At 39.1% G+C, this 19,167-nt stretch overlaps 1 protein-coding gene across 1 annotated transcript in view; it reads left to right on the top strand.

Moving 5' to 3' along the window:
• LOC124785280 (U3 small nucleolar RNA-associated protein 25 homolog) overlaps positions 1-19,167 on the top strand; it is a 99,668-nt gene that overhangs the window by 54,657 nt on the left and 25,844 nt on the right. Inside the window, exons 3-4 of the mRNA XM_047254167.1 lie at positions 12,225-12,429; positions 12,517-12,672. Coding sequence (XP_047110123.1) covers positions 12,225-12,429; positions 12,517-12,672 — 361 coding nt within the window. The remainder of the gene's footprint in view (positions 1-12,224; positions 12,430-12,516; positions 12,673-19,167) is intronic.

Below are 19,167 nucleotides of genomic sequence, written 5' to 3'. Positions count from 1 at the left end.
CAGAGAAACTATTGTTGGGGGTTAGATGCAGATGACATGCACTGTTGAACATTGAAACTAAACTTATACTTAACAACATGCTCTACCATCTAGTGGTTAACATTGTTCTTGGTTACAATTTGGTGATACCTCTTCATAGGTTTTTAGGAAATTGACATATTGCCTACTGAAAGTACGTGACCTTTTAATGTTTGTATAACAAGTGGGGAAACGAACATAGTAGAAGAAAAATTGGTAGCTTTGAGAGATGAAATACTGAAGTCAGCAGAGGATCAATTAGGTAAAGAGATGAGGGCTAGTAGAAATCCTTGGGTAACACAAGGGAGATTCAATTTAATTGATGAAAGGAGACAATAGAAAAATGCAGTAAATGAAGTAGGCAAAAGGCAATACAAACATCTCAAAAATGAGATTGACAGGAAGTGCAAAATGGCTAAGCAGGAATGGCTAGAGGACAAATGTAAGGATGTAGAAGCATATATCACTAGGGGTAAGATAGGTGCCACCCACAGGAAAATTAGAGAGATCTTTGGAGAAAAGAGAGCCACCGGTATGAACGTCAAGAGCTCATATGGAAAACCAGTCCTAAGCAAAGAAGGGAAAGTAGAAAGGTGGAAGGAGTATATAGAGGGTCTATACAAGGGAAATGTGCTTGAGGGCAAAATTATGGAAATAGAAGAGAGTGTAGATGAAGATGAGATGGGAGATGTAATACTGCATGAAGCATTTGACAGAGCATTGAAAGGCCAAAGTCAAAACAAGGCTCCAGGAATAGACAACTTTCTGTTAAAACTACTGATAGCCTTGGGAGATCCAGCCATGACAAAACTCTACCATGTGGCAGATGTATGAGACAGGTGAAGTACCCACAGACTTCAAGAAGAATATAATAATAACAATTCCAGAGAAAGCAGGTTCTGACAGGTATGGAAATTACCGAACTATCAGTTTAATAAGTCATCGTTGCAAAATACCAACATGAATTCTTTACATACGAATGGAAAAACTGGTAGAATCCAACCTCAGGGATGATCACTTTGGATTCTGAAGAACTATGAACACGCAAGGCAATACTAACTCTACAACTTCTTGTAGAAGGTAGGTTAAGGAAAGGCAAACAGATGTTTATAGTTTTTTGTAGACTTAGAGAAAACTTTTGACAATGTTGACTGGAATACTCTCTTTCAAATTCTTAAGATGGTAGGGATAAAATGCAGTAGCAAAAGCCTATTTACAATTTGTGCGGAAACCAGAAGGCAGTTATAAGACTAGAGGGGCATGAAAGGGAAGCAGTGGTTGAGAAGGGAGTGAAACAGGGCTGTAGTCTATCCTTAATGTTATTCAATCTGTATATTGAGCAAGCAGTAAAGGGGGGGGGGGGGGGGGGGACAACTTTGGAGTAGGAATTAGAGTCTAGGAGGAAGAAATAAAAGCTTTGAGTTTTGCTGATGACATTGTAATTCTGTCAGAGACAGCAAATGACTTGGAAGAGCAGCTGAATGGAACAGACAGTGTATTGAAAGAAGGAAATAAGATGAACATCAACAAAAGCAAAACAACGATAATGGGATGTAGTCAGATTAAATCAGGTGTTGCTGGGGGAATTAGATTAGGAAATGAGACAGTTAAAGTAGTAAATGAGTTTTGCTGTATGGGAAGCAAAATTACTGATGAGAGTGGAAGTAGAGGGGATATAAAATGTAGACTGCCTATGGCAAGGAAAGCATTTCTGAGGAAGAGAAATTTAACATTGAGGATAGATTTAAGTGTCAGGAAGTCTTTTCTGAAAGTAATGGTACGCAGCGTCTGAAAGTAATGGTATGGAGCGTAGTCATGTATGGAAGTGAAACATGGACGATAAACAGCGTAGACAAGAAGAGAATAAAAGCTTTCAAAATGTGACACTGCAGAAGAATGCTGAAGATTAGATGGATAGATCATGTAACTAATGAGGAGATACTGAATAGAATTAGGGAGACAAGGAATTTGTCGGACAACTTGACCAAAAGAAGGGATCAGTTGACAGAACACATTCTGAAGCATCAAGGGATCACCAGTTTGGTACTGGAGAGAGGCATGAGGAGTAAAAATTGTAAGGGAGACCAAGAGATAAGTACAGTAAGCAGAGTCAGAAGGCTATAGATTCCAGTAGTTACTCGGAGATGAAGAGGCTTGCACAGGATAGTGTAGCATGGAGAGTTGCATCAAACCAGTCTTCGGGCTGAAGACCACAACAAAAACAACATAACAATTTGTTACGTCAACGACATATACACTATGTGATCAAAAGTATCCAGACACCTGGCTGAAACTGACTTAAAAGTTTGTGGCACCCTCCATCGGTAATGCTGGAATTCAATATGGTGTTGGCCCACCCTTAGCCTTGATGACAGCTTCCACTCTTGCAGGCATAAGTTCAATCAGGTGCTGGAAGGTTTCTTGGGGAATGGCAGCCCATTCTTGATGGAGTGCTGCACTGAGGGGAGGTATCGATAACGGTCGTTGAGGCCCAACATAAATTCAGCATTCCAAACATCCCAAAGCTGTTCTGTAGGATTCTGTGCAGGCCAGTCCATTACAGGGATGTTATTGTCATGTAACCACTCCGCCACAGGCCATGCATTATGAACAGGTGCTAGATAGCGTTGAAAGGTGCAACCATCCCTCTTCAACAGTGGGAAGCAAGAAGGTGCTTAAAACGTCAAGGTAGGCCTGTGCTGTGATAGTGCCACACAAAACAACAGGGGGTGCAAGCTCCCTCCGTGAAAAACACGACCACACTATAACACCACCACCTCCTAATTTTACTGTTGACACTACACACGCTGGCAGATGACGTTCACCGGGCGTTCTCCATACCCACACCCTGCCATCAGATCGCCACATTGTGTACTGTGATTCGTCACTCCACACAACGTTTTTCCATTGTTCAATTGTCCATTGTTTACGCTGCTTACACCAAGCGAGGTGTCGTTTGTCATTTACTGGCATGTTGTGTGGCTTATGAGCAGACACTGGACCATGAAATCCAAGTTTTCTCACCTCCCACCTAACTGTCATAGTACTTGCAGTCGATCCTGATGCAATTAGGAATTCCTGTGTGATTGTCTGGGTAGATGATCTGCCTGTTGTACATTATGACCCTCTTCAACTGTCAGCAGTCTCTGTCAGTCAACAGACGAGGTCGGCCTGTACACTTTTGTGCTGTACGTGTCCCTTCATGTTTCCACTTCACTATCACATTGGGAACAGTGGACCTAGGGATATTTAGGGGTGTGTGAATCTTGTATACGGACGTATGACACAAGTGACACACAATCACCTGACCACGTTCGAACTCTGTATATATATACAAAAAATATTTATATTACTGGTTCAGCTTCACACAGACAAACAAATACAGCTAGGCACTTCAAACATCATAAAGGCATTTAACATTTCGGTGACTGTACATATCATCACGTCAGTCTGTTGTTGTGTTCTTTTCCTATTATTGAATTCCAGTCCCCTATCACAGCTAAATTTTCCTCTCCTTTAAATATGTGAATATTTTTTTTATTTCACATATATTCTTTCAATCTGTTCATCATTTGTGCTTTTAATTGGCATATGATCTTATACCAGGATATTCAATAATTAAAGTAACAAATTAATGAAGAAAAAAAACTTTTTAATGAAACAATGGAAAATCCATGATGAAATCTGACAATATTAGAGAAGGAAAGTTGCTACTCACCATACAGCGGAGATGCTGAGTCATGATAGGCATAACAAAAAGATTCACACAGTTATAGCTTTTGGCCATTAAGGGCTTTGTCAGCAAACACGCAAAGGCAACTTGCACACATGGCTGCAGTCTCAGACAACTGAAACCACACACAAACTTTTTAATGAGACTTTTACTACTTCTCAACATAATTCCTACAAAATATTAATGCACTTGTCCCCACAATGAATAAGTTTTTTTATACCTGAAGCAGAGAAGGTTTTGTCGTGTTGTTTGAGTCACTTTCCCACAGATTCCTTGGCTGCCTCATTGTTCCTGAACTTTTTTCCCTCATGAACCTCCTTGAGGGGACCAAACAAATGAAAATCTGAGGGAGCCAAATCTATACTATAGTGAGGATGAGGTAATATTTCCAGACCCATTTTTTCAATGGTTTCTGCCATCGGCTGGGTGGTGTGAGGGCAAGCATTGTTGTGTAACAATATCACACCTTTTCTTTGAGGCCCATGAAGTTTGTATTCCATTGCTGGCTTTACTTTTTTCATCAGCATGTCTGAGTATAAGGCATTGTTTATTGTTGCTGATCTTCCAAATAATCAAATACGATGATACTTTGCACATCCCAAAAGATGGACAACACTTTTCTCTTATGGTGCTTGTATTCAGAATTTCTTTCAGACAGATGAGCTTATGTGCTTCCATTCGGTGCTTTTGTCTTGTTGAGTCTGGTTCAAAATGGTAAGCCCAAGTTTCATTGCAAATTAAAATCTTGTTTAGAAAGGGATGTACAATTTCATATCATTCTTTCAAGTCTCTGCACAATTTAAATCTTGTTTCATTGCATTGCTCGAATAACTCTTTTTGAGACCCACCTTTCACTTGTTTTGCTATACTTGAATCTATTACTGACAACATTATGAACTATTCCAACATTACCACAACTTTTTTTGTTATATATTTAACTGCAATGCATTGATCTTAACAAAAAATGGCATTAGTGCTGGTTTCTCGCAAAGAATTTACACTTCTGTGCCCACTTATAAAAATTTCCACAGTTCATTAAACTTTCAACATAATGTAAAATCATTTGAGAAAAGGTGTTAGCTGGGTTTTTCACCTTCAGAAGTCATAAAGTGGATTACTCAACTTCGTTCAACTAATATGTAAACTTCAAGCAGACACACCATCGTTAAATACAATATTGACGTTAAAAACAAATCTAATTTTGTTGTCAAGAAGAATACTCAGTTTTTGACAACATAATGTAATTTGATATATAAAAAATCAACTCACCAAGTGGTGGTAAAATGCACAAATAAAAAAAGGTTATAATTAGGGAAGCTTCCAGAGCCAGTGACTCCTTCTTCAGGCTGAAGGGTTGAAGGGGAGCAAGTGGGGTGAAGGAAAAGGACTGTAGAGCACTAAGAAAATAGGTAGATTTCAGAAAAGTCATCCAGAACCACAGGTCAGGGGCGACTTACTAGATGGGGTGAGAAGGAAAGCTTTTCTTCTCAACCCATCCAGTAAGTTTTCCATGACACGTGGTTCTTAGTGATTTTTCCTAGACCTCTCCAGCCCTTTTCCTTCCCTTCCCTTCCCTTCCCTTCCACCCTTCTGTTTGAAGAAGAAGTCACTGGCTCCGAAAGCTTGCCTAATTATAACCTTCTTTTATGTGTGTGTTCTGCCGCCACTTGGTGAGTAGATTACTTTATAATTTTTATTGTCAGCTGTTTCAGCTAATCTCAATGATGGAAACTTAAAATCATGAAAAATAAAGAAAGAAAAAGAAAGGGCTCCTGCTACAAACTTTCATTTCTACATCAGTTCCTTTGTTTAATTATTGAGTGTCCCTCATACTACCATGGTGGGTGTTGCCTGTGTGTCTATCTTGGCTATGATAATGCATTCACTATGTTGTTCATAGTAGTGTAAGTTCATTCTTATACCTACTCCTGCATTAGCACTGTTTGATTTTGTGTTTATAACAGTGTACTCATTTGTCATAAGCTTTCTTCCTCCTGCCACCAAACTTAACTAATTTCCACTATATCTCACTTCCCCTTTACATTACCTTTTTAAATTTTCTAATCTACCTGCCTAATTAAGAGATATGAAGTTCCAACCCATAGTAAATTAGTTTTGTTTTTACCAATGGTGACATTCACCCATGCAGTCTTTGCCCAGAGATCGATATTTTACCCAAATTGGTGCAGGCATCATTTAACCATATAATAGAGCTGTGCTGTTGGGAAAAATAGTGGCTGTAGCTTCCCCTTACTTAAGCTATCTGCAATACCAGCACAACAGAGTCATTTGACTGATATTATAAGGCCAGTTCAGTCTGTCTTTCTGACTGTTGCACCTGCAGCTACTGAAAAGATTGCTGTTACTCTTCAGGAACCACATGTTTGCTTGGCTGCTCCACAGATACCCTCCAGTGTGGTGGCATCTGCAATATGGCTGACTGTGTTTTGAGACATGCAAGCCACTCTACCTCAGCAGGTTCCGTAATTCATGGAAGGTGGATGATACAGTTGTAAAATAGCTGCAGCAGTGGATTAATGTGTGGTAGCATAACAACTGCCTTCATAATAGTCTCACCTCAGAATTGTTAACACAAAAGCCTCTAACAAGAATCAACATGCTACTTATACAGAGATCATAAATTAAAAGAAAGAAAATAGGAAAAACCATTCCACATGTGAAGTATACTTACTGCAATTTCTAAGGGTGCACTTCAGTATGAGAGCCTCATATGAGGCACAGAAAATATTTCCCCTGGTCTGATTTTAGCTTAGTGATAAATGAACAAAATTGATATTTTTAATTAATGTGGATAACTACTGAAAGATGGTAAAGGTAAAATAGTATGTGAATTTCTTGTCATAGCAGTTGTTGATTTTCATGACAAAATTTGCATGTTTGATATGTACCTAAGGATGCATGTGAATGTACGTCCCATCTCTGTAGTCCTCCACAAATATCAAGCAGTTTTAATAAATTTTGCTTTGTGACATAGTTTCTGGATTTAAAAGTATTTCTAGCTTGCAAAGATTTCATCAAATTTGCAAATGTGTAAATCAACACCAGCTACAAAGCAAAAATTACTGTAGAACTGTGGATGCTCGCTCAAAGGCATCCAATTATTGAGGTATCACTAAAGCTCTCTTGGGGAGTCAGTTATCACCTGTAAGAGCACATGTGATGACAGACACTTTTGTTTTGTGTTCCATTGGATCCGCACATCCTGTGCATCTGATTCCCTCATAATGTCTACTTGGAATGACTTCCACATACGATCATTGCTTGCATTCCTGACAATGCTGGATGGTAAGGGATGATGACTGTTCCTTTTATAGTGTTATATTATTTTTCCAGCTCTTAAATTTCCACATCTCCCTGACATACAGTTCTGACTTAAGTGATGACACCTTCTTATTTATCTTGTTCAACACATCGCACAGTATCCTATCCTAGATCATTTCATGTATGCTTTTGTGTCTCAGCATGCAGCTTTCTCCATCTGTTGTATAGCTGTCCATTGCACACTCCGTGATGATATGTTGTGGCAATCTAAGCTGTTTGCAGTGGCATATATAACAGAAACAACATGACTTGATACACATAAACTATTTCATTTACTGTGGAGAGGCTTTTCATTAATCATATTGGTACTGTATTTATAAAAGTTTTCCCAGCAGATAGACAATACCATCATCTTTTACATGCACATCCGAGACAGTATTGTTTCTTCTTCCGATATTTCGGTTGATAACATTTCCAGCTTGACAAATCATGGAAAGCATGGAGTTCATGTCTGCATTCTTTGAGGAATTGTTGTTCTGAATCTTCACTGCCTAGCATTCCAACACATGCCATCCATTTCAGTAATCAGCCACACATTTTGTAAGCACTGTAAAGTTTCTGACCTGAATACTGCCATATCGTGGTACTCTACTACCTAGAATATTGTTTGTAAAATGTCCTGTTATTTAATGGAACTGGTAGATATGTAGTTTCTGTACTATTTTGGTTCTTTTTTTCATGATAGTACATCTCAGTGAGCTAGTTCGTAAGTGTGCACCAAGGCTCTGAACAGCCACCAAGTGTCATACCTAACTGTAGACACACTAAAAGAATATTTAGAAAAACATAAACATTATTATCAAGTTGAAATATAGATTACTGTCTTTTGTGCATACTTGACCATTGAAAAAGTAAATATCACAATCAATAGTCATAGGATGAAAACATTAGGGGTCACAAAAGGCAATAGTAAAAAATTTTACAGTGTAAGTAAAGTAATGCAGTCCCTATCTAATCTTAATACACTGAGGTGGTAAATGTCATGGGATAGTAATATGTACATATACAGATGGTATCATTTACACAAGATATAAAATGGCAGTGCACAGGAATTAACACTTTGAACACGGAATAGTAGTTGGGGCTAGGCGCATGGGACATTCCATTTCGGAAACTGTTAGGGAATTCAGTATTCCGAGATCCATAGTGTGAAGAGTGTGTCGAGAATGCCAGAGTTTAAGCATCACCTTTCACGATGGACAATACAGTCTTCAAGTAACAACCAAGAGCTGGGGTGTTTGCATAGAGTTGTCATTGCTACTACACAAACACACTGCATCAAATAACTGCAGAAATCAATGTGAGCCGTACAGCAAATTTATCTGTTAGGATAGTGGTGAAATATGACATAATGGGGTATGGTAGCAGCTGACCAACATGAGTGTCTTTGCTAATAGCACGGCATTGCCTGTAGCTCTTCTCCTGGTTTCAAGCATATCGGTTGGACACTAGATGACTGGAAAACTGTGGCCTGGTCAGATGAGTCACAATTTCAGTTGGTAAGAGCTAATGGTAGGGTTCAAGAGTGGTGCAGGCCCCATGAAGCCATGAACTCAAGTTGTCAACAAGGCACTGTGCAAGGTGGTGGTGGCTGTATAACGGTGTGGGATGTCTGCATGGAATGGACGGGCTATTGTGGTCCAAGAACCAGTCATTTGGCTACTCGGAGGTCTCCGACTTCATGTACCCAAACAACAAAGGAATTTTTATGGATGACAGTGCATCATGTCACCAGTCTACAATTGTTCTCGGTTGATTTGAAGAACATTATGGACATTTCAACCAAATTATTTAACCAACCAGATCATCTACCATGAACATTGAATATTTATGGAACATAATGGAAATGTCAGTTCATGCACAAAATCCAGAACTGGCAACACTTTTGTAATTATGGACAGCTCTAGTGGCAACGGGGCTCATTACTTCTGCACGAGACTACCGACAACTTATTGAGTCCATACCATGTTGTGTTGCTGCACTACTCCAGACAAAAGAAAGTCCGAAGCAATATTAGGAGGTGTCCCATGACTTTAGTCATCTCAGAGTAAAATGAACTTGAAAACATGTAAAAGGACTAAACAATGAGAAGGGATTCATTACAAAGTTAAAATTCCATTATTTTATAGAACTTTCTGTTTGGCCATAATCTTAGTAATGATATAGGTGATAGCCAAAAGAATTTAATTACTGTTATTTGTGATAAAACTGTTATCTTGTAGGTTTAGACTTGGCAGTTTCATGCAAAGTGTACCTTCAGTTTATATTGTAGTTTCTACACAATTTCTGACTTAATTTGAAGAGTTTCTGGGTTTATAACTTTTGTTCTGCAGTGAACAATCCCCACCATGCTAAATATGCTCTCTTCCGCTAGATTTTGATTCATGTATTGTTTTTCAGTGTGAAAAATCTTCTGTCTGGCTACTATAGAATGGCCAAGTTTGAGTGCTTTATCTTCTAAGGTATCTCATTTTGTATTCTTGTCATGTTTCTCTTTCCAACCTGGCAACTTATGCACATACTTTTTTTTCTTTGAGATTATTGCAGTAAGTGTACTGTTTATATTAAGGTATATACAAGGTTTAGTTATAAAGTAGTGGTAACACTGCCATAACATAAAGGATGTGCATCAAATGGCATGCACACTGTCTGTAGTTGACAGCAGGTCAGTTGAAGTAGTCCAGTGAGTGGTGACAGCTATGTTTGAGTCATTTGCTGTATGTACTGTCTGAAAGCATGGGATGCCAATTCAAGCACCCTAACAGATGGTCATTGCAGCCTAGTACTCCCAATTTCTGGCTAATTCACCTTCCTCTTGCACTGAGAAGAAAATGATAGTGCCGTCTTGCACTGAATCACTTCGTGACAATACATGATGCCACACGGAAAACCCCGTGCAGGAGTTTCCTGTGTATGGTGGAGGTGAGACATACTGAAACGTCCACAGCATTACTCCGGTATGAGTCCAAGCGATTATGATCTGTTGGCCAAAATGAAGTAATCTCTTTGTGTCGTGCACTACAACACAGAGAAGACATCATCTGTGTCATAGGGCAGTCGTTGTGAGACATTGACAGAGATGTTTGCATTGACACTACATGACATCTTCCATCTGTGAAGGGAAAGGTGATTGAGATGTGGAGTGATTATATTGAGGGTATGTAATTTGTAGAATGCCTGTCAATAAAATCTGGTATAAATTACAACAGTGTTGTCACTACTTTTTATCCAACCCATGTACACTGTCCAGCCATATTAATATGCCTGAAAAAGCACCTTTTGCAGTGTGGACCACTGTGTGATATGCAGGAAGAGAGTCAGTAACATCCTGGAACATGTGGAGCCATGCCAACTCCAGTGCCACACCCAGCTGCAGTATGTGATTCCAAGGTTCTCTATTGGGAAATCTTCACTTCTGTTAGTCCCTTGGCTCATCTGGGCCATTGGGCAGTTAGTTGCTCAACATTTGCATGTCTATTAACTCATACCCATATCCACAGCTAACGTTCCTCCCTGTCATCTATGGCCTCTGGTGCCCCACAGTTGCCTGAGTGCCGGTTTTGGATAGTGCCATTTTGTCATGCACGGTAGATTTTAACCCCAGTGACACACGAACAGTTTACAAATGTAGCCATTTTGGAAATGCTTCCACCTTTGGCTCAAAAGCCAGTGCTCATGCTCGTGGAACGTCAGATAAACCACTCCATTTCCCCATTATGACAATCGCAGGTTCAAATCCTGCCTCGGGCATGGATGTGTGTGATGTCCTTAGGTTAGGTAGGTTTAAGTAGTTCTAAGTTCTAGGGGACTGATGACCTCAGATGTTAAGTTTCATAGTGCTCAGAGCCATTTGAACCATTAAAACCCATTATGACAATGACTGTACTGTTTCTCACGTTCCCCTAACATGCTTTATATGCTCTCCTCTGCTAGTGCTGTCACCTGCCATTCTGTGATATAGCATTTGGGGAGACAGATAATGTGAATTGTGCAGAGCTGTAGTCATTATCGTTTAGTTGCATCAAAAATTGTCTGTCCAGAAACGTGCACAGGTATAGATACATGTGTGTTTAGAATGTTATGGCAGTTCTGGAACACTGGATAAATGTTAATTCCTTTTAGTTTTGGTGTGTGGCTTGGTATTTACCTTTCCTCTACAATGAGGTACAACATCACCAGCGTGGCACCAGCAGCAGCAGCTATTCTCTCTTCCGTGTTGTCGTCGTCTCCGAAAAGGTCCATTTAAAAGGGCTGGGAGGTGGAGAATAGGACATAGCTAGGTATGAGACTGAAAACTTGCAATTTCCACATATTATAACTTTTAATTAAAACAATACCAGGAGAGAACCATTACAATGTCTTTATTGCACAAGCCCAAATGACTGACAGATCGGTGAGGTACATTAAAAAAAATTGATAGTTTTGTTGTTCTCCCTATAATATTTTTGCAGCATGGGGAAGGTACGAATATTTATTCATATGTGAAGGTCTTTAAAGAACCTACACAGTGAGTAGTTATTGCATGTTGATAGCCAAAAGAATTTAATTACTGTTATTTGTGATAAAACTGTTACCTTGTAGGTTTAGACTCTGCACATAGATTGTTGTTGTTGTTGTTGTTGTGGTCTTCAGTCCTGAGACTGGTTTGATGCAGCTCTCCATGCTACTCTGTCCTGTGCAAGCTTCTTCATCTCCCAGTACTTACTGCAACCTACATCCTTCTGAATTTGTTTAGTGTATTCATCTCTTGGTCTCCCTCTATGATTTTTACCCTCCACGCTGCCCTCCAATGCTAAATTTGTGATCCCTTGATGCCTCAGAACATGTCCTATCAACCGGTCCCTTCTTCTTGTCAAGTTGTGCCACAAACTCCTCTTCTCCCCAATTCTATTCAATACCTCCTCCACATAGATAGTGGTCACATTACTGTGTTTTCAATTTCTTGACCACAAAGTTTCTTGTTGCATTGATTTCCACATAGTAATATAGTCTTCGTTGTGAATTTGATGTATCTCTTCCTTGTGTGTCCACTTTTTACTTGTGTACTGACAGAGTATAATCTTCTTCTGGCAACACCAAATATTAGAGAAATGTGAAATTGGCTTCAGTTGTATGAATTTATTTATTGCAGAATTGTGCAGATGATGATATCAATTCTTTTGCCAGATGAAAAAGCAAATGTTATCAATAAAAGCCGGTTTTTTGAGGAATACACTGGAGAGAGTGTTGCAATGCCAAAAAAGAATCCAAAACCAGAGGATTATGAGCTTACTTTTGCAGGAAATACTGATGACAATTTCAGGATAGGTTTATCAGTTACAAAGAAGAGTTTAAAGGTATGTATTTTTTTTTCTTTTTTAAGAAATGCTTGTTTTGTGTGTATCTTTATTATGCTCCCATAATTTAATTTTTTATCTTTACAGTTATATGCTGATTTTTATTCAGCAGATATAATAATTGCATCACCATTGGGACTACGTGTTGTTATTGGTGCTGAAGGTGAGAAAGAGCGGGACTTTGATTTTCTGTCATCCATAGAAGTCTTAATACTGGATCAGACTGAAATATTTTTGATGCAGGTAACACACTTGTAATAAAACTTTGTGAAAGGCAAATAGAAGGTTTTAAAAGAAGGCAGTGCAAAATATGTGATTCAATGTATTTTAACCAATGGTGAAACAGATATATCCATCTTCTTGCAGATTCATGTATTTCTCAGAATGTAAACTTATACATAGAAAGCTTTGATGTTTCATAAATGTCCATTCCTGCAATTTATTTAGTAAAGAAGGAAGCAGTAGGCTGTTCTCCAGGATTTAATGAAATTCCTCTGATAAAAAATATACAAGTTCTACTCACATGAAACATTATTATGTGGTTGTAGCTATTTGCATTTAAATGCCCCATGTGTACTGCAATAAAAATACTTTCTCTTGCTAAAATTTTTGAAAACTTCCATTGCAGGTTTATTGTTGGAACATATTAGAGAGACAACCATTAGAAAAAGAAATGACTCATGGAGCTAATAATCAAAGATGACTGAACAACAGTGTGTGAATTGATGGAAATAAAACTTTTAAACTTTCTCATTTTAAGTAATTAACATTTCTGTACATAATTTGGCACCATATCTAAACACTCTCTCTCTCTCTCTCTCTCTCTCTCTCTCTCTCTCTCTCTCTCTCTCTCTCATCATTATTAGTTGTGCCATTTGTTAAGGTTAAGGAAAAGCAGAAGGCATGTACTTAGTGCCAGTCATAACTATATGTCTGTTTGCTAACTATTACCCCTCATATGTGTATGATGGGTGACATGTACCATGATGCATAATCATGTCCACTCTGGCAAATGCACACACACACACACACACACACACACACACACACACCCTCACCCTCACCCTCACCCCCCCCCCCCCATCCCCCCGGCCGTGGGCTCACAACACTTGTGTGGTGATCATGGAACCCTGAATCATTATGGTACTTTTTCCTTTCCTATGTTGCATTCTTTCTCTTTGACTATATATTTTCTCAGACTTAGTCTGTAGAATAGATTCCCTGCTCACATCAAAATTTGTTTTTAGCACATCAGTTGTGTCTTTTCCCACTTTGTTTGTCTATTTCATGTGTCTTATTTCAATCCATTCATGTTTCATCCCCATATCCAGGTTTGACCTCCACCTTTTCAAATCCCAAATCATTTTACAGAAGTGCAAGTTTTATGGTGAAGGTTACCTAATACTCGGCATGATAGCAAGTTCATTTGGTAGATCTTTATATACCCTTTTGCTGCTGTTACCTGCGCATACACGCAGAGTAGTAGTGTCTGTCTGTTTAGATGCACTTGGACTCCGGGTAGTGTCCATCAAGCCATATTGCGTTTACTCTGGCTATATATAAGAAGATCCCTCATTCAGAGCAGGTGGCATGATGGAAACACGTAACACATGGCACAGTGAAAGACCAAAGTTATCTAATGCTGACCATGACACTCTGACAGTATCTTCAGACAGACCTGGTGCTTCAGTGCAAATCGTTGCAACCCTAGGATTTTTCCCTCATTAGCCACATCGTGGGAGGATTACAAATTCAAGCAAACTGCATAATCAGTTGGCACTGAAGTATTCATCTTAGCTTTTGAGGGGGATTCACTTCCCAAGAAAATCAGTCATGGGCTACTATTCTTATGTGTAGCCATATTCACCCCCCACCCACATTGATGTACTGCCTCAAATGCCAGTGTTTTGCACGTATGTCTTCCCGTTGTATGAACAACGCAGTGTTTGGAGACTGTGGCCAATCTCTTCATAAAAACTCATCATGTGAGCGACCACCTTTCTGTGTCAGTTGCGGAGGTGATCACCCTCCCCAGTACCTGAAGTGTGCTGTCCTAACTAAGAGAAACATAAAATCCCAGAACTTTAGTATTTCCTCTTTCCGTATCCTTAATGTCGACATCTGGTAGTCACGCAAATAAATTAGCTGTTGGGAGTTTTGTGCCCTTCCCTCTTGTGGTTCTTGCTGTTCCATCTTAGGGAAGAGTATCAAGGTGCTACTGTCATTTGCACTGATGACAATAAAACCATAGATAGGTCAGGAAATGTATGCCTTTACACCTCCTGCCAGCTATCTTGGTCATCCCCATTTTACTCTGTTTTTAATACTTTTGATGTGTTTAACCCATCATTTGCAACAAACTACTTCATTTTTTTAATAGTGCTCCTTCATATAGCTGTCTAGTGAAAGCAACATCTTGACATTTGCTTAGCCTGGAAATTAGCTAATGATGAAAGAACACTGGAAAATCTTTCAATGTATCCTCCGAGAGAGTGGGTTCTATTCCCATCTTTAACACTTTGACTAACAGATTGGGGATGGGATGGTTGTAGGAGAGATACCACGTGCCAGATCATGCATTCTGAGGGACACTCGACTGCAGTCACCCACATATCGACCTGACTATTTCTCTTAGCTTATTTTACTATTATCAGTCCTACTGATATTTATTCTATCTAAAGCCATTTCACTTCTTCTAGTGCAGATCTCCTCTCCGCCCAAGTGGAAAGAATTTTTTATTCCATTGCTATCTTCCCTGGATATGGACTGACCCATATATTTTTACCTCTCATTCATTGTTATCAGTATTGCTTTTAGTATCCCAATATTTACCACTCATTCATATTATCACAGTTCATTCAAATTTCTGGATGATGCATCTAACTCCAGATGGAATGTTCCATATATGAGGGGCTTATGACCTTGTGTCGCTTAATCACCCCCAATCCAACCAATCGAGCAGCAAACCAACCATCCCTCAAGTACATTCTGTTTTTCATTCTTAACCTACCTTCTTTTTATTTTCTCAGCAGCTCATCTTTCTGGTTTTTACACATATTTTTGAGTATTCAAACACAGAATTGTGGTCATTTGATTATTTTTGGAAGAATTACTCTGTTGATTCACACTTTGAGAAGGGATGGCCAAAAATTCATTTTAATTGAGTTGGTATTGCTCCCCTGTAAATAAGCATATTCATAATGGCATAGTCAGCCTCATGATCACCCACATTCCTGAAAATGAGAAACAGTTTTTCAAATAATTATAAAAGCTTTCCATTTATAATTGCAAGCAATTATTCAGTTAGTAATTGTTCAACATAAAATGATATATAATGTGGTTAGAGTGAAGCATGAATAGTTTTAATATTTCTCTCATTTTATTTTTCTTTTGACTGTATTTATCATGTTGGCAATAGTTTTTCATAGCCTGCAGCTCCAGTCCTCTGCCAGTCAAATATCTGAGTTAATTCTGCAGCTGACCAAACCAGGACAATGAACTGCAGTGCAGCATACCACACCATTATGTTATCAACTTGTGTCATAGAGCTATGAGGCAGGTCAAACCCGATTCTCAAAGACAGCAATTAAAACAAAAAGTAATTTCTGTGTGTGCCTTATTCATTATTGCATGTTTGTGATCGCATTACTCATCCCAATCCATTATTTAGTTTAGGAGGTTTTTGGCAGTTCACATTCACATTTATTTCCCTATATTCTGCAACCGTGAAATCCTCTTCTGGCTCCTATCCCTAAGATGCTATCATAGCAACTGCCAATTATTGTTTAATAGTTGCAAAATTTCTTTTCTTTCTCATGCTGGCTGTGGGATTTTGAGGAGAATCCAGTAAATCCATGTCTCTAATGCTGCTCATCTTTGCATGGTCAAAACTTTCAATGTCCAACCTTCCATACTATGTAATAATATCAATTACCTCATAGCATTTTATAAACTGAATTTTTATATCTAGTGTGAACTCTGCATTACTACAAACATTCTTCAATTTCATACAAGCATCATGTGATTAATAAACAAATTTGATCGTTTCTGACTTCCACATTCATTGAGTTCCTTCATTTATCACAGCTCCAACACTTAAAAATACACTACCTAAAAAAAAATAAAAAAATTGAAACACCTAGGTTGGGAAGAGGAAATGAAATGGGACTTCACAGGTTGAGGGGGTATGTGATGTTATTTCAGTCATTACAATATCCAATCAAATCCACAAAGGATTTGGTAGTATGAGCCCACTTATCGGTATGATGTTGCACCCCTCTTTCAGATGCATGCAGTGATTCATTTGGGAAGGGTGTTAAGCGCTGTTGTATCCTTTCCTGAGACAAGTTGGCCCACAACTGCTGTAACGATCCTTGATGCCCAAGAAATCGGCACTGGGACAGAACTGACATCTAAGCTGGACCCACACATGTTCTATCAGGAACAGTTCTGAGTACCACAATACTGTTGCAGGTAACACATGAGGATGCTTGATGTCCCTGACGTACAGTTATACTGTCAGAATTTCCTAAATCACTACAGACCATGACCTGAAGTCATACCTGATTGCTGTCCACACCACGATGCCAGTAGTAACATTGCTGTGACTCTCCAAAACTGGAGAAATGAGACATTTCCCCTCTCACCAAAGATGGTCATCCAGTGTAGAATCACGATTCATTGCTGAATGCAGTATGACATCATTAATAGGGAGTCCATTGTTCAAAGTTATGGCACAACTCCAAACACAGCCATTTGTATCTGTATTGCTTTAATGGAAGTCTACACATTCAACGGCAGTTCACTAGTCTGACTGCTGCTTGTCTCAGACTAATTGTGCGGGATGACACAGAATGTTGCAGGGAGTCCATTACATCTTCTCAGGTAGCAGTTGCAGCTGTAAAAGGGTTATGGCATTTTTAATGTGGATGTCAACTGGAACCTTGATGAGAAGTTTGTTTGTACTTACCTTTCCATGGAGTTGAACATTGGGCGACTACCACATCCGAATGCCCCACAGTTCTGGATATTGCACGATTCGACCAGCCAGCCAAATGTAGACTTACGATGAAGCCTCTTCTAATCAAACACATGCCAATCCCATACGTGAAATAACGTTAACTAGAGACAAAAATGAACCACAGAAGAATAAAGTTCTTGTTTGGCCATATCTAGGTATTATTTCCCACAAAATTACTCGATCTCTCAAGAGTACAAAATTATACATCAGTTACAGAACCACTAACAACCTACAGTGATTATTGAGACACATACCACGTAAATCAGAACTGTTTTTGTAATCAGGAATCTACAAAGTTAACTGTGAAGAATGCCCAAAATTTTATATTGGACAAGCAGGAAGAAAAATTAGTACACAATTTAAAGGATACGTGACAATAACCCATCCACATTTGCTGTGCATTTAAAAGACACCAACCACAAGATACCTAATGTAGATGGGTCACTTCAAACATTACATAAGTTACAGAAAGGAAAAATCGTGGATGTAATGGAAGAAATTGATATTTAAATCCATCTAAAAGATCAATCAGACAGAGTTTTAAACGAGCAAAAAGACCTGAGAAATGGGAAATTCCTAGACAAGTTCCTACCAGTTCTATGGCAAAGCATTATGGAATCATAGAATGTAAAATTATCACTACACTCATTAATAAATATGACTGTAATGTGAAGCATCACACAACCATATAGCAGTTTTTACTCAACTCTTGTAGTTCTCAGTACTGAGAGTACTGTGATAGATTTCATATATAAAATCTTTGTACCAACTATTGAAAAATGAAGTGCTCCCACAATAACAGAACAAATATTTACATGTTATTTTAAAGAAATTAAATACAGTCATATTTACACCAATGATGGATGACAATTAAACATAACTGAGAACAAAAGCATATGCATGTCCAGTGACCTTGCTGGCCAAGATAGAGTTTGGCAAGCATGAAGACAAGCAGTAGAATTCTCGCCATGTGCAAGCAAACATTATCTTGGATAAATGTAAAACCAAAGCCCAGGATGGCTTGCCATGAAGGGCAACAAAATCGGGATCATCGATGTACCACTGTGCTGTAGAAGTGCCACCAACCAGAGTGGTCCTGCTGTGTAAAGAAATGGCACCCCAGGCCGTCACTCCTGGTTGTTGGGCAGCGGGGTGCGAGTCAAGTTGGTTCCCCACCACTGTCCAGGGCCTCTTTAGACACATCTTCACTGGTCATTGGGGCACATTTTGAAGCTGGACATATCACTGAAGACAATTCTATTCCAGGCAGAAGACATGTCTTGAGACACCCCAGACAGTGGGAGGATACCAATCTGTCTGTCACCCGACAACCAGGAGTGTTGGTCTGGAGTGCTACTGCTTTACATAGCAGGTCCCCTTTGGTTGTTATCCTTGGCACCCTTACAGCACGGTACACTCTGTTGTGTTCCCTATGCAGCAAGCCATCCTGGGCTTACATTTCAGCAAAATAATGTCCATCCGCACATGGTGAAAGTTTTTCTGCTTTCTTTGTTTGCTAAATCCCCAGCAAAGTCATTGGATCTCTCCCCAATGGAGAACGTTTGGAGCATTGTGGGCAGGGCCCTACAGTTATCTTGGGATTTTGACAATCTAAAATGCCAATCGGACAGAACTTGGCGCAATAACACTCAGGAGGATGTGCAAAAACTCTATCAATTCCAATCTGAATGTCTGCTTGCTTTATGGTCAGAGGTGGA

Source organism: Schistocerca piceifrons, chromosome 1, assembly GCF_021461385.2.
Source record: "Schistocerca piceifrons isolate TAMUIC-IGC-003096 chromosome 1, iqSchPice1.1, whole genome shotgun sequence".
NCBI classification, from domain to species: Eukaryota; Metazoa; Arthropoda; class Insecta; order Orthoptera; family Acrididae; genus Schistocerca; species Schistocerca piceifrons.
Note: the sequence above shows the minus strand (reverse complement) of the source record. Positions and strands in the feature narration are given on the sequence as shown.